The 17006-nt window shown below is 41.9% G+C and overlaps 1 protein-coding gene across 5 annotated transcripts in view; it reads right to left on the bottom strand.

The window, feature by feature from the left end:
- Positions 1–6031: 6031 nt before the first annotated feature.
- Positions 6032–17006, bottom strand: part of STAT3 (signal transducer and activator of transcription 3) — a 1961792-nt gene continuing 1950817 nt past the window's right edge. For all 5 annotated transcript variants that reach the window (XM_044054713.1, XM_044054714.1, XM_044054715.1 and 2 more), the window contains one exon: positions 6032–6533. In XM_044054713.1, coding sequence (XP_043910648.1) covers positions 6478–6533 — 56 coding nt within the window. In that variant the 3' untranslated portion in view covers positions 6032–6477. The remainder of the gene's footprint in view (positions 6534–17006) is intronic.

The following is a 17006-nucleotide window of genomic DNA, read 5'->3' as shown; positions in this document are numbered from 1 at the left end:
AACAAGTGAAGCAGTATGAATGGAAATCTCGGCGTGGTATCTGCTTTCCAAAGGCGAGAATTGTTAACTTTTTCGGACAATGGTTAGTGCAAGAAAAAAGGATTCCCAATGGAGCACTTAGCTTTAGAAGTTTTCAGCTGTAATTCAAACTCTGATAGCTACCAACCGGCACACTTGTGAACTGCTTCTGCTACGGGCTCCACGGCAAGAAAAATTGATGTAATGGTGTTGGCTGCCTTCCTTTATAGCACTGATGACCTGATGTCAGGGAGCAAGCGATAGCAGCCGACCCAGAAAAACACTGACTCTGGTATTCAGGCCGGCCGAGGGCTACCACAGCAGGGATAACCCACAGGTGATGACTGCAACAGTGAAACATGAAGAACATAAAACATTACAATGAGCAGTAAGAGTGTGGACAGATTTAACTTTTATGAATCCACCTACCTGTAAACTTTGTTCACTTCTGAAGAGGTAGGATGGGTTAAGTAAACATTCTCACCTATCTCCCAACTTGCCTACTATTTTATGTTTTATCAAAGTCTTTCTGGTGAAGTGTGCTGGATAAATATTTGGCCTATATGAATGACACAACTGAGAATGCTTGTCACTTAAGCTAGATAACCTTAGTCTTATTCCACAAAACCCTGTGTTATTTATAACACAGTCCTCTGAGTGGCAACAATGTGACGTTCTATATGTAAATACACTGAATGATTTAAATATGTAAGAAGTTACAATGAATCATCAGTGTAGCATGTATATGGCTAGTTAGCATATCCTATATCATAGTAAGGTTCAGCAGTGTTGTATAAGCTGTACTGAAGCGTACCCGATATTTATCTTCTCAAAAAAAAAAAAAAAAGCTATGTATTCACTATAATGTGACATCTGTGTTGTCCATTTTCATTCTTCCTCAACTGATGGGTCTTGGATCTCACTCAGCCACTTCTACCAAATCCTCAGATCCAAACTCCTAAGCTCCTTTCTTTACTCATAAAGCCCCGGCAACCTAACATACCTCAGATCGTGTTTGTCCTTAGAGATAAAGGGATAATACCTTAAAGGAAACAAGAAAGGATAGAATAAGAAAAACAGCTTGAGCTCAATCTCCTTACATTCACTGCTGCAGTATTCACTACCATATGGGATTCCCTGCCTCGGAAGCCTGAATGTCTGGCCAGTCTACTAAAGACTACTTACTGCTCATTTAAAATATATGCCGAACGTCACCCAAATGCTCCTTGCAAAGCATAGGGCATAAAGGTGATGTTCAGGCCTACCATAAACAGAACTGCTTCTCGCTAAGGATACATTGGAAGGAAATCTCCCACTCCGAGGGTCACCCATTAGGGAAGAAGAAGAAGGTGAAAAGGTACGACCAGAATCTTCCGCAGTTCAGCCTCTGCTAGGTGTTTCTCCTGAGTCTGCTAAAAACCCTGAGGCTCACCTGGCTATGTTGTTGGATTACTCTACCGCAACCATGTTGAAGGCCAGTGAGGGTTGGACTGGCAGCATGCCCAGAGATGCTTTGCAGGCATCCATCTTAGACGTTCATGTGGAACCATGGTTGATCTTTTCTGAGGGGCCTAGGGGAGTTCCTCAGTCTTTAGTTGGAGAAGTTGTTCCTACTATGGTTCTCGACTGCTGTCCCGGGTCTAAGCCTTCTCAGCTTTTTGAGGTCCTTTAAAAAAAGAAACAAAAAAGTAAACATGTTTCTTCTGCTCCTAGGGATCCACACAGTGAGTGGCAGGCCTTCACTCAGGGCTGTTCACTGCTTTAATGTCCTTAAAACCTCCTCAAAGGGTTTTGGTTCCTGTTCCTCCTTGGTCCTCTACTCCCCTTAAAAGGCCTAGAGAACAGGATTCTTATGAGGATAATTGGGATTCTGATAATGAAACCCTAACTTATTCTACTCAAATTCCTTCTCCTTTTGGCTTTCTTCTTTTTCCGGAGTCAGAGGAGGACTCTATTAGGTCAGATGTTCCTTTTGAGGAAATTTCTTTTGGGGACACACTCTCCAAGACAATGGATTTTTTAAGTGAGACAGTGCTCAGGTCAGGGCCTTTCTCTTTCTATTTGGCTTCAGATCACTCAAGATTCTTGGGTTCTGTCGATCATTTGTCAGACGTACTTCATGGTGTGGAAATCCCATCCTCCTTTTATGGGCATTCCTCAGCCTCCTCGGGAGCAACCTCTGTTTTTCCCAGTGGTTTTTCAAAATCTCTTGACTCAGGGTACTACTCAAGAGGTACCCGTGTCCCAAAGGGGGAAAAGGTTCTACTCCAGACTTTTTCTAGCGCCCAGGAAAAAGGGCACTTGGAGACCTATTCTAGACCTCTCTCATCTAAACACTTTTCTAAAAGTGCCTTCCTTTGATTCCTTAGACACCTATTTTCAGAGGATGTGCTGCAAGTCCTGCAAGAGAACAGGAAACCTACTACTAGGAAATCCTACTTATCCAAATAGAAGAGGTTTTATATTTGGTGTATCTCTTGCAACCTGGGCCCACTTACTGTGGATGTTCCTTTGGTTGTCTTTTATTTGTATGAGTTGCTCAATGCCGATTTGGCCTATTCTTCTATTAAGGCCCACTCATCAGCTATCTCTGCTTGTTTCTTTTTCTCCTCTTCTAGCTTCTATACTTGAGGTGAAACAGTTTCTTAAAGACATCCTCAATATTAGACCTCCCAGGAAGCCTGTTTCTCTTCCCTGGGATCTTAACTTTGTTTTGGAGAAGTTGAATCAAGCTCCTTTTGAGCTTGCTGCTTCTTCCTCCTTGCATCATTGTTCCTGGAAGACTGTTCTTTTGTTAGCTCTTACTTCTGCCAGATGGGTATCTGAGTAGCAGGCCCTTATGGGTTGTCCTTCTTTTTTGATCTTTCATGAGGATAGTGTGTCCTTGCTCACTAACCCTTCTTTTATGCCTAGGGTGGTTAATGAGCTTTCACTTAACCAGTCTATTAATTTGCCTACTTTTCCCTCTCCACAAGACGACAGTGACAGGGTGCTGCATACTTTGGGCATGCATAGGCAACTCAGTGTTTATTTGGCTAGGACTAAGGCTATTAAAAATTCTGATCAGTTATTTGTTTCTTTTCATCCTAGACCTTTAGGATTTTGTTGTAGCCAAGCAAACTATTTCTTCTTGGATTTCTAAGGCTATTACCTTTTGTTACACTTTTCATGGCAAGAGCCTTTCTTCTTCAGTTAAGACTCACTCTACTAGAGCTGTGGCTTCTTCTGGTGCTTTTTTCAAGTGCTTAAACACCGACTCTGTTCTCGAGGCAGTTACCTGGAATTCTGTGAATACCTTTACCAAGCACTACAAGTTAGATGGTATCTCTAGAGCTAGGGCTGGGTTTCTAGTGTTGTTCTTCATGGCTTTTTAGGGGATTTTTCTGCTCCTTCGCTCTCCCCAGTTTCCTCTTGAGCTTTGGCACTCTCCTATATACGATAATGAATAATGCAGCAGTGAATGTAAGAACATAATACAGTTGTGTAAAATCTTCCCATGATGGTAGATGTTCTTGCCTTCACTACTCCAGTATTCACTCCCTCCCTCCATCCCCCTGGTCTCTTGCCTTCCTGGATTTACAGATTATCTCTTGGGTTCCTTGGACTGGTGTCCCTGCTGGGGCAATCATTTTTGTTTATGGTAGGCCTGAACGTCATCTTTATGCCCTATACTATGACTCAGTATCCAGGACGGCTGTAGATGGTAAGACCAGTGGAAAGGGAACCAAATCTGACAAGGTCAAAAGGCTGCAATGAGGATAACTGTGCTCTTCAACCACAAAGATTTCTGTAAAATTTTTGGAATAAGTTGTGATTTGTTGTAATTGACTGTGATGCTTAGATGGAGGCACAACACTTACCGAATATGACCAAGGGCCTGGACTCCTTATTAGAGGGGTGGACAGAACAACTCTGCTCCACAAGCTCTTTTTTGTGGCCACCGCCACAACCATGGCTTCAACTGGGACCCCATTGCTTCAGTGAGTCCTGTCCTTGGAAAAAGCTAAAATTTTACCTGGATGTTTAGGGATGGGCTCCACAGTATCCAGTTGCTTCCACTCCCAGAGAAACGACATCTATAAGTTCATCAGCTGGGGGAGTCACCCAAGACAAGCTTCCAGAACACCAACTCCTCTTGGGGAGGGGTATTGGAAGACCAACCACCTTTCTGTTTTAAGCTTTTGAATGTCTCCAAATGAAAGGTCTTCAGATGGAGATCTGGGAGACCCTTCCCCTTCATCAAAATCAGTGTCCTTCAGGAGAGACTCCTGAGTGTAATCTAGGTGTCTTCACCTTTATGGCCTACATCTAGTAGTTGCCTACATGGGATGTACTGCACACCTTACAGTAGTAAAAGACTTTGGTATACTGGCCGACGTCGGGTCGCCTGGGCAGGCAACTCCTTCATGTAAAGGATACAGCAACAGATGAATAGAGGGACGTGATATGAGATCTGGTGACCTTTTATGAAAATCTTTTATCTTTGGAAGCTGAGTTAGGCTTTCCCTTATCAGTTTTCTTTGAGGAGGTTTGAACCCCAGCAGAAGAAAAAGTGGAATATAGAAGGACCTTCATTATCTGCTTATTCCTCCTGTCTGAGTGCCTTGGAGTTGAACAAGCACAAAAAAAGTCTACATCTAAATGTGCAGCTCCTCAACAGTATACTCATTCCCTGTGGGCATCCAACTCTGGTATTTTATGCCCACAGGTGATGCACTGAAGCCAGTACGGGTATCAGCCATACTGACTTAACTATGGAAAGAAAATAACCAAAAACTAGTCTTTAATTTTTTTTAATTAGTAAATATAGAAAAGGAGGAAAAAGAAAGCTGTTTAAAGAACTTTAGAAACATCAATGTAGGCAAGAAGTACTCTAAAAGGGGAGTAGAAGAAAAATTAGAGATAGCAAAGTACCAGCAACAGTACTAAAGAGAAGTACAGAGAAATCAGTAACAACCACACAGAAAAACACTGTAGGAGAAAACAAACACTAAACAAGGGATGTAGGTGAGAGAAAGGAATCAGAAGGACAACTATAGACAGAAAAATTTAAGCAAAACTCACTATTCAACTATGAATTCACCCAAAACTCGATAGTGAGCAGATCCGCATCTGTAACCAGGTGGTGGTAAATGAGATCTGAGGTATATTAGGTTGGTGGGACATTATGGGTAAAGGGAGGAGCTTGAGAGTTTGGATATGGTAGAAGTGGCTGAATCAGATCAGAGACCTATCAGTTGAGGAATGAATGAAATTGACATCAGATTAAATAAATAAATAAATAAATGATTCTGAATTCAATTCAGTACTAATTATTTGTCAAAGCTATTTTGATATCCATAGATGTGCAAATGATCCAGCCTATTTGCAATTTGCAAATCACTTCAGAAACAAAGGCCTATTTGCTTAAATTGTTGTAAGCTTTAGTCTCCAGAACAGAAACTCAGAAATACTATCTTCAAGACCAATCTTAGTTTACTGACTACTGCACTGTCCTTTCAGTATAGATGTTCAGATGGACTGTCCAGTCACACAAGGATAACACTTAAATGTGATGATTCTAACCTTCTTTAAACAGCCATACTGATTTTATTACTGTTCTTGCTACCCCACATAAAGATTATTTGACAAAGATAACATGTTAACTGTTACGCTTTGAGGAAATTAATGGAAATACATCTCAAATTCTCTCCTGAAAGAAATGTTTAAAAGTTTACACATCAATATATTTTTATTTATTTATTTAACATTTATTAAGTGGGAAAGTCCGACTTGGAACAAAGCCAATTTTCAGCAAAGGCCCGTGAAGAAACTCTCCAGATGCATTTCTATTCATTTCATATACTTAATAGCACCTGTAAAAATGCAGTGATCAATAACTCTTTCTTCATATGTCTGCTGAATGAAGTCAGACATGTTTCCTCACATTTCAGCAGGTTAAATATTTCAGTGCTGAACGGCATTGTGAAAAGCACTAAACTATAAAATTACAGAAATAAATGACAGCTAGCAGTGGATGTAGATGAGTGTATTTAGAGACATTAGAGGTTTCCATTTTCATCAGAAAGATACAAGTCATATGCCACAAATATGAATAATACATAAATCTAATTCACAAATGTAGTTTTAACCATCTGGAAATAAAAAGTTGCTTGTGCAAAAAAGCAGTCTTAGGTAAAGGCCTTACAATCAACCAGGAAAAAGGAACTCAATATTAAAAAAAAGACATTCATGTTATATATGACTGGACTACCTCAGGAATCAATGTCACTATTTTAATGTCCTTTAAAATGTCTTGAGAGTCCTTAGATGAAAAGGCACTATAAAAGGTGTACACAGCACAGTAAACAGAATAAACCACCACTCAGGAAAAATGCTTAGAATTTAGATCTACAATACTGAGGAGATGCTGTTGCAAAGTATACTGTGATATGATGCTCAGATTTGTGATCCAGAGTTTCACATTGGTGAGGCAGCACAATCAGAGGCTAATTCCATGTCAAAAGAAAGCGAATCTGCGGGCAGAAAAAAAAATGTAAACCTTCAATAACTATTTGTATCAGTATGCTTACCTCAATCATAGAGCAACAACAGAATACGGAATGTAGCCCCCCTGTAATCATGTAGATCTATCTAAACTGGATACATCCATTTACAAGCATTTCAGGTTTATCACAAACATTAGTGACTACCATATATTATGCAAACAAAGGGACTGTCCAATTTCAAGACTGTATTTCCCTACACCAGATGACCTCTCTTATCAATGAGCAATCCCAGATTAAAGTGCTGTTACTACCCAAAAATTCTGAGTAAGGAACAGATATGCCAAGTCTAGAAGCGAAAGTCAGAAAAAAAATTTCAAAGCCAGACAAAGCTGTAGTGCCATAGCTATTACACTCACAAGTAAGCAAGGGAAAGAATGTATATGAATAGAATGATTAACTTACACACCAGAAACAGTCTGTCTTCAAAAGTATCACTGCAGTTTGTACATAAACATGTAAGTTAAGATACCCTGACCTGGCTGAATTCCTTGTTACAGACAAGTTTTAGAAATAACCACACTGAAAACTGACCACAACCACAAAGTATAACGTGAAAAAATGAACATAAATTAAGCAATAGCTAGAGAAAAAAGAAGTTATGTATTCACCATAACGTTCTATCTGTATTGTTGATTTTTTCATCTCTCCTCACATATGGGTTCACCCGATCCTTCGGATCTGATTTGGTCGTTACTAAGCTTGTGGTAAGCAAACTCCTGGATACCTCCCCTTACCCACAATGCATCTCTCCCTGTTACCTCAGATCTTGTTTGCAAGGGTTATCCCCATAAAGGAACTTTATTAATTTAGAAACCAAACTAACTAAACAAATGGCTAACAAACAGATCTACCAATAGACATCTACTAGAATAAATATCAATAAAAATACAACTTTTAACAAAGATTGCTTTTGTATCAAATCAATACTCCATCAGGTTTGTGTGTCAAAAACAAACATAATATGAATGAACGTGTATATAGATGTACAACTGAAAACCTAAGCACGATGAAAAAACATAATAATTGCTAAGTTGGAAATTTTGGTTTCTTAATTAATAAAGTTTTGATTAGTTGGTTAGCCTATACAAATAAGACTATTAATTTGTCTCTAGCTTTCTAGATTCAGTTTTAGTTAGCGGAGTCTCTGATTACACTATGGTGTTACAGGGGAAGGGTGACTTGGTTAAAGGAATGATTGTAATGCTTTTATTGTTTTTAACCGAACCACCCTCTATAACCACTCCCTTGCTCCAAACAACCTGATTATATATATAAGGAATGCTTTTGATGCTTTTCATTATACTCAACTAGGATCACTTGTTTGTGTGTTTCAATAAAAGACATTCCATTTTTAACTCAACTGTGGACTACCTACTAATTTCTATTTGATTATTTTGGAGCACGTATTTTATAGTTATATTTTACAGTTCGAAGTGCATAAAGTACAGTTTTGTACCTACCATAAATGTAGATGTTCGAGTGTTCACACTGCTGCAGTCATTACACTTGGGTTATCCTGCCATCAGGTGGTCCCGCAGTCAGTCAGAGTTCCAAAGTTGGTCCGGCGTCGGTTGCTGTCGCTTCTTCCCTGACGTCAGTGCGCCAGAGGTATATAAGATGCATCCGACGCCATTTTCTTCAGTTTTTCTTGCCCCAGATGTCAGGTGCCCCCAAGTAGGTAGGCAATACATACTGGTAATAAAATATATATATACATATATATATATATATATATATATATATATAATAAAAACAATACATTCAGTTACAAGCAAATACACCACAAAGGCTGTATAGGATAGAAAGGTATAGATAAGTCCAGCTAGGACAGAGGGGATGGAGGGGGGGTAACCTGGACTGCAGCAATGTGAACACTCGAACATCTACATTTATGGTAGGTACAAAACTGTACTATGTTCATTGTGTTACACTACTGCAGTCATTACACTTGGGTAGAATCCCAAAGCTAAGGATGGGTGGCTGGTCTATAAAGAGTTAGGATTGGCTATGAGGCCCTGCAGAACTGTAATGGCAAATCCTGCTCTGGATTTATAGTAAAGAGGCAAGTGGTAATGCTTGGTAAAGGTGTGCACTGAACTCCAAGTTGCAGCCTCCAAAATTTCCTTGGTAGGTACTCCTCTGAGAAAGGCTGTTGAAGTGGCTGTTTCCCTGGTGGAATGTGGCCTAATGTTATTAGGGACTGATTTTCCATGCTGTGTGTAGCAGTAACGGATACAGTGTCCTATCCATTTGGAGAATAGTCTGCTTTGAGATAGCCTTGCCCTGTGATCCTGCAGCATATGCTACAAACAGTTGCTCAGTTTTCTTGAAAGCTTTCGTTTTGTCCAAGTAGAAGCGTAGCTGCCTGTGTATGTCCAAAGAATGCAGAAGTTTCTCCCCTTTATTCTGGGGGTTTGGATAAAAAGTTGGCAATTGGATGGTTTGGTTAAGAGCCACACTAGATACCACCTTTGGCATAAAGGTAGGGTTTGTCCTTAAAGAAACCCTGTCCTGATGAAAAATTATAAAAGGTTCCACTGCCATTAATGCCTGTAGCTCTGAGACTCTTCGTGCTGAAGTTACTGCCAGGAGAAGAGCTGTTTTCCATGATAAAAATTTTAGATCGGCTGTATTGGCTGGCTCAAAAGGTGGCAGGGTCAGTTTTTCCAAAACGAAATTGAGGTCCCAAGTTGGTGTTGGTGCTCTCCGGGGCGGTCTTATGTTTTTAGCCCCTCTGAGGTACTGCTTTAGCAAGGGATGACAGAATAAAGGAGGATCTGTGTTGTAATGTGCTGAAATGGCAGAAGCGTGGATCTTAATTGATAAGAAGGATAGGCCTTTGTCCAGCATCTCAGTTGAGGAATGTTTGGGACAAGAGGGTCAAGGTTTTGAGCCTGATTCCAGGTGCAGAATCTCTTCCATTTTTCCTGAGTAAGCTTTCCTGGTGCTAGGCCTCCTGGCCTCCAAAATGACATCCATAACAGCTTTAGAGAGAGGCGTTGCCTGTTTGACTAATGACTCTGCCATGCAGCCAGGTTTAGGGTTTTGAGCTGACCATGCAGGATCTGACTGTTTTGTTGAGAAGGTGTGGAATTTGAGGCAAAATCCATGGTGGGTCTTGAGTTAAGTTCTTTAAGATTGGGTACCAGTGCTGGTGTGGCCATTCTGGAGCAATCAGGATCATCTGTGTTTTTTCTTGTCTGGCTTTTAGGAGTACCTTTGAAAGGATAGGCAGTGGTGGGAAGGCATAAACTTTTAGGTTTTTCCAGCTGAACGAGAAAGCATCCACTTTCCATGCTTGTGTGTGATAAGTCCTTGTGCAGAATTTTTGTAGTTGGCAATTCAGTGGGGAGGCAAAAAGATCTATGTCTGGGCATCCCCATTTTTGCGTTACCATGCTGAAGATTTATGGATTCAATTTCCATTCGTGAGGGTCCATGATATTTCTGCTTAGATCGTCTTCCAGAGTATTTTTCTTTCCTGGCAGGAACTGTGCTTGCAGATGAACTTGATACGTTAGACCTGTGTTCCACAAGGTCATGGCTTGCCTGCATAGGGGATAAGAATGACTGCCCCCTTGCTTGTTTATGTACCACATTACTGTGGTGTTGTCTGTCTTTAATAATAATTGTCATGGATGCAGAAGGTCCTTGAAAGCTGTTAGAGAATTTTGAACAGCCAACATCTCTTTTTGACTGATGTGAAGATGCATTTGGTCTGTGGTCCACTTGCCCTGAATGCATTTTCCTGCCATGTGTGCTCCCCAGGCATAATCCGAAGCATCTGTTGTTAGAGTCTGCCTGGCTGTGGGTAGAGTAAAAGGCTGACCCTTGTTTAGGTGACATGCCTGTGCCCACTATCAAAACTCCTGTTGTAGGCATGGACTCATTGGTATTACTGCTTCTAAACTGTGAGAGTGTTGAGTCCAAACACTTTTTAGGTACCATTGTAATTTCCTCATATGCAGTCTGGCATATGGTATTAGTAGTATGCAGGATGCCATGAATCCCAGGGCCTGCAAAATTTTTCTTGCAGGGAGATGGGACTTTTTGCCAGTAATTGAAAATATTGAGTTAGTTGAATTTGTTTGTCTGGCATGAGATAAGCCATCTGGGCCGTTGTATTTAAGCTGGCACCCAGGAATATAATCTGTTGTGAGGGCACTAGTTTTGACTTCTTTTTGTTTACTGTGTACCCTAGAGAAATTAGCAACCTTTTTACAAACGCCAGATGCTTTAGAAGAATGTCCTTTGTCTCTGCTTGAATGAGGCAGTCATCCAGGTATGGATATATTTGAATTCCTTTTTGTCTGCAAAATGCAATTACTGGTGCCAGGCACTTTGTGAAGACCCTGGGCGCAGTAGATAAGCCAAAGGGCAGTGCAGAGAATTGGTAGTGCATTGTACCAGCTTTGAATCTGAAGTATCTTCTGTAATTTTGTCGGATAGGGACATGCAGGTATTCCTCTTTGAGGTCCAGAGTAACAAGCCGAGCCTTCTTGCCCAGCATGGGAAGAACCTGCTGTAGTGTCAACATTTTGAATTTCGGAATATCCAGGTAAGTATTTAGAGTTGAAAGGTCTAGTATGGGTCTCCAGGCCTTGTTCTTTCTGGGGACCAGGAAGAGTCTTGAGTAAAATCCTTGTCCTTGTTCCTGTTGTGGTACTTTTTGAATAGCTCTCATGTCCATGAGGGCTGAAATCTGTTTTTGTGCCTCTGCACATTGATTTTGTGGCAGGTCTGGCATTCCTTTTAGCCTTGGTAAAGTGTGAAAGTGGAACCTGTAACCTTGAGACACAATATTCAGAACCCATTTGTCTTGGGCGACTGTTTGCCAGTTTTGAGAAAAAAGTGCTAGCTTTAACCCTAAGGGGGCTGCCAAAGGGGAAGTGCTTGGCGTACGAAGGGGGAAGTCATTGGGACTGTTTCCTGTAAGGTTGAGACTTGTCCTCACCTCCTTTTGAAGTTGAGGTGCCCCACTGTCATTGTCTGTTAGAGCCATGGGGCTGAGATCTGCCTCTTGGGCGTCTGTAGCTGCCTCTCTGTGGCCTGTCTGACACTGGAAAGGACCAAGTCTTTGTTGGCCAATTTCTGCTAAATCGAGGTGGCTGTACCTGTAAGAAATCTTTGATTGTTTGCATAGATTTAGCTTTATCCTCCATTTTCTTTAACACCTCTTCTGCCTCAACACCAAACAAGGTATCATGCTGTAAAGGAGCATCCAATAATTTTGCCTTAACATGATCAAGTAAACTCTGTTCTTTTAACCAAGCATGTCTTCGAATCATAGAACCTGTAACTGCGGCTCTACAAGAGGCCTCTAAAGAATCAAAACCACATTGCAGAGTATGTTTTCCCACCTGTTCAACTGCATGCAATAAATCCTGCATTTCTTTACAGTCAGGAGCTTCTGAGCTTGCAAGCATTTTCTGTTTTAACTGAGCCATTAAATATTGTTGGTACTTAAGCATGTGAAACTGACAATTTAAAGCCCTTACTGCTAAAGTTGCAGAAGTGTAAACTTTCCTCCCCCATCTATCCAATGCTCTAGAATCTCTGTCAGAGGGTAATGGATTTTTTGCAATGGAAGCCTTAACCCCTTTAGGACCCTGGGTAATAGTTTCTGGATCAGCAGCAGGGTTTTTATAAAGAAACTTGTGAGAGTCAGGGACTCTATAATACCTATCTGGCTTGGCTGGTGCAGGGGGCAAAGATTCAAGGAGATAAGCTGGATTCAGAGAACACATCATCCACAATATCTAGCACAGGTGGAATAGCCAGGGGCCTGTGCTGAGGCAATAAAAAGAAATCCCTGAGCCTTTTCTTGGATTCTGAATAATCCTGACTTTCCCAATGGAAATGCTCCCTCATGGTATGTAAAGTTTCCCCAAAAGAATAATCCTCAGGAGGAGGGGCTGAAGGGATAGATTCTTCAGCATCAGAGTCCTCATAGAGAGGTAGAGAGTATCCCTGGTCTGAAGAGGAATCAGAGGAAATGGAAACCTGATCAGAGGAATCATAGTCTGTATCCTGCCTAGGCCTTTTCTCAGGAGGGGGATGGGAACCCCTGATTAGAGTAATGAGGTCTTTGGCCATTTTAAGCATCTGTTTCTTAGGCACGGAGGACTGTCCAGGAGAATGCTGTACTTGCTTCTTTGCCTTTAATGGTGTTTTTGTCTTGGCTGTTGCTTTAATGGTAAGTTGTGAAGGTCTGAAAACACCCTCAGAAGCCGATGCCTGCTCAGCAGCTCCGGACCCATCTGAGGGATTAGTTTCCGTAGGCCCAATACCTTGAGTTTCCAGAGGCCTAGTTGTCTCCTCGTGGGAGTCAGAGGCGGCCTGTGGCTCTGAGGTAGCGGGTATCAGGGGCTGCGAAAGTGCCTCACTGAGAAACGGCGACTGGCCTAGAAGAGGTTTCGTTGTCAGTTTTGGACCTCAGATGCCTGTCTTTATCCTCGTCTTTGCGTTTTTTTCGGAATTGCGGTCGTCGGTTGATCCGACGGCATAGTATAACTGAACCTTTGGCCCAAGTAGTGCAAAGCAAAATCAAAACATTGTTTTATAGTGCATTTGTTAAATCTAGCACAAAACCGACAACTGGTGACGTCGTGATCAGGGCCTAGGCATGGAATACAGTAAGAGTGGAAGTCCTTATGAGGTATTTGCTTCCCACAAGAAATACAATTATTAACTTTTTCTGACATCGGTCTGAGGCAAGAAAAAAGTTTCCCCAACGGGGTACTTAGCTTTATTGAAGACTTTGGATCTGAAATTCGACTTCGAAAATCTCAGGAGTCGGCCGACCGGCACTTGCGAAATGCTTCTGCTTCGGGCACCGTGCTGCAAGAAAGACTGAAGAAAATGGCGTCGGATGCATCTTATATACCCCTGGCGCACTGATGTCAGGGAAGAAGCGACAGCAACCGACGCCGGACCAAGACTTTGGAACTCTGGCTGACTGTGGGACCGCCTGACGGCAGGATAACCCAAGTGTAATGACTGCAGCAGTGTAACACGATGAACATCATAATTTAGGAAGTGAACATCACACCCTCCACACTGTGAAGTTTCTTCTTGGTTTGTTTTGGACCCAGTACAGGTTGCATACTGTTTTTTTCTCAGACTTCGAGGGATACTACGGATTTCTCTTTTTTCCTGAATTATGCTTCCTATCCAACTAGAAAAACAAATGCAGGGGGGGTTTGGAGGGAGGGAATGAGAGGAGAGATGAAAAAAATTGACAAATGCAGATGGAACACAACTTCTTAATCTGATATTGTCAATTTTTCATCTTGTCCTTGCATATGGGACAGATTCCTCAGCTACCTTTACTCCGGGCAGACTTATAGGAGGAGGTTTCTCAGAACCATCGAACAAAAAGAGGCTCTTCTCCTGAAGACCAAATCCAACTTGCAATGAGTGATAAAGGTATGATGATTGGCCCATGTGGCCACTGCACAAACTTTATCCATGGAGGTATTAGATTGGAAAACTGCTGAAGTGGCCATGGCACTAGTTGAGTGAGCTCTAATAGGTTTGGAAGGGTGTATACCTTTTGTGGTGTAAACAAAAGAAATGCAATCAGAAAGCCATTTTGCTAGGGTAACTTTGGATACTGGTAGGCCTTTCCTAGGGCCAGCAAAAGCAATAAACAAATGACATGCTTTCCGAAACTCTTTAGTCCTATGCAAACAGAAACATAACTGTCTATGAACATATAACAAATGTAGAACATATTTGCCTTTGTTGCTGAAGTTAGGGAAGAAAACAGGCAAATGTATGGTCTGATTAATATTAGTCTGTGAAACAACTTTGGGCAGAAAGGAGTGCTTGGTACACAAAGAGACTCTGTCTTTATGAAAAATCAGATACAGGGACTGGGAGGACAGTGCCTGCATTTCTGATATCCGTCTTACAGATATAATACCCACTGGAAAGAATGTTTTCTAAGACAGAAATTTTACATCACAAGTCACTGCAGGTTCAAACGGTGGTTGAACAATAAGACATAGCACTAAGTTTATGTCCCATGGGGGAGAGGGATCTTTGAGAGGAGGCCTTGACAATAAGGTCCCTTTTAAAAAGGCTTTGCAAAGCTTGTGGGAAATGACAGACAAGTTATCTTTCCCAATGTAAAAATCTGAGATAGTTGCTAATTCTATCTTAATTGTAGAGGCAGCTGCTCCGTTATTAAAAAGGTGAGCTAAAAATTCTAGAACAGAGTGAACAGGTGCTGTGATGGGATCTACATTATGCTGATGAGTCCAAATTACAAACCTCTTCCATTTACTCCTATAAAGTGTTTCAGTGGATGACTTATGGGAAGATATCAAAATATGGCGGACCGGTGAGGAAAGCATCGGTTGTCTGGCAATCAATGCAACTGGAGAAACCAAGCAGTCAGTTTGAGGTTGTGAAAGTTGAGATGAATCATTCCTGTCAGATGTGACAAAAGGTCTGGAACAGGTTCCAAAATCCAGGGTTCTTTCTATAAATGAGGCCAGAGGAAGGGAAACTAGACTTGTCAAGGCCAAAATAGGGCAATGAGGATTACTGTTCTCTTTAACCTGTTTACTTTCTGAAGGAATTTGGGAATCAAGGGAATGGGACGAAAGGTGTACAAAAGACTGGGAGGCCAACTGTGTATAAGAGCATCCCTCAGAGATTTCCCCAGTGGGGGTGGGGAAGATTAGGGCAAAGTAGCTGCTGGATTTGTTATTTAGGTGAGATGCAAAAAGGTTGCAGCAAGGTTGGCCCATCAGTGGAAAATGTCTTCCGCTGCTGTCTGGTTGAGGGACCACTTGTGAGAAATGAGAATGGATCTGCTCAATTTGTCCGCTATCATGTTGGATGTTCCTGGAATGTGTGTTGCTACAAGAAAGCAGTTGGATGAGATTGGCCACTGCCACACACTGAGCGCTTCTCGACATGGGGGTATGATCTGGTTCCTCCTTGCCTGTTTACGTACCAGACCACAGACATGTGTGACTGAATCGTCACTTTTCCCACAGGAAGGGCAGACTGAAATGCCTGCAACACTAGAAGTACTGTCCTCATCTCTAGGATGTTTATGTGCAGACGTGCCTCGTCTGCAGACCAGGTGCCCTGAATGGTCTTCCCAGACAATGCCCCCCCCAATCTGGGAAGCATCTGTGGTCACCGTGGCCTGTGGCTGAGTGGGAGAAAAGGGTCGACCTTGTGTCATCTGTGCTGAATGAATCCACCATGAAAGGGTTCTTTTGCATGTGTCTGTTATGAGAATTTGGCAAGACATCGGTTGGTGGACAACTGACCACTGGGCAGCTAGAAGCCTTCTAAGTATTCACATGTGGAGTCTGGCTAATGGAACTAAAACTATAGCTAAAGCCCATTGATCCTAAAGCCTGTTGAACATGACAAGCAGCTACCTTCTTGTTTTGAAGTAATCTGTGTGTTTGTCGTCTGACTGTCAAACACTCTGGAGGGTGGAGGTTTCACAATCATCTGAGCAGTATCTGGTAATGCTCCTATGAACTTCAGTGTTTGAGAAGGGTCCAGATGTGATTTTTGACAATTTAAGGTTATACCTAGTTCTGCACAGATTTGAAGAACAGATTCTGTTGCACGTATAAGTAGATGCCTGGTTAGGGTGGACATGAGCCAGTGGTCTATATAACAAAACACACAGAATCCTTGTTGTTTCAGGTGAGCCACAACCACTGCCATGAATTTGATGAACACTTTGGGGGTGGTAGTAAAGCCAAAGGGCAGTGCTCTGAAAGTACAGTTGTGTAAACTTACCATAAATGTAGATGTTTGAGTGTATTCACTGTTGCAGTTATCACACTTGGGTTATCTGCCCACAGGTAGCTCTCAGTTGGCCTGAATACCAGAGTCTTGGGATTACTGCATTGGATGCTTTTGCCTCTTCCATGACGTCAGGTCGTCAAGGGTATAAAACATGGAGCAGACACCATTACATCAGTTTTTCTTGCCCCAGATGTCAGAAGCCCCCAAAATAGGAAGCAATTACATGGTGTGGAACACCTCCAGTAAAAAGTAAATACCATTGCCATAAGATATGGCCAAAAAAAGAGGATAGGTAGAAAGAATAGAAAAGTCAGGGGGCTGGAGGGAAGGTAACCAGGACTGCAACAGTGAATACACTCTAACATCTACATTTATGGTAAGTGTACACAACTGTACTATGTTCTTCGTGTTTCACTGTTGCAGTCATCACACTTGGGCTGATTCCCAAAGCTGAGGAAGGGTGGAGGCAGTCAAGAATTATTGGGGCTGGCTATCAGGCTATGTAAGACTGCTGTGGCAAATCCAGCTCTGGATTTAGAAAAAAAAATAGGTAAATGGTAATGCTTGGTAAAGGTGTGTACAGAACTCCCGGTTACAGCTTCCAGGATATCACTAGTAGGGACTCCTCGAGAAATGCTGTAGAGGGTGAGGT

The sequence above is a fragment of the Protopterus annectens genome, chromosome 13.part0, assembly GCF_019279795.1.
Source record: "Protopterus annectens isolate FY-2018-M chromosome 13.part0, PAN1.0, whole genome shotgun sequence".
NCBI lineage: Eukaryota > Metazoa > Chordata > Ceratodontiformes > Protopteridae > Protopterus > Protopterus annectens.
This window is presented reverse-complemented; position numbering and strand designations above follow the sequence as displayed.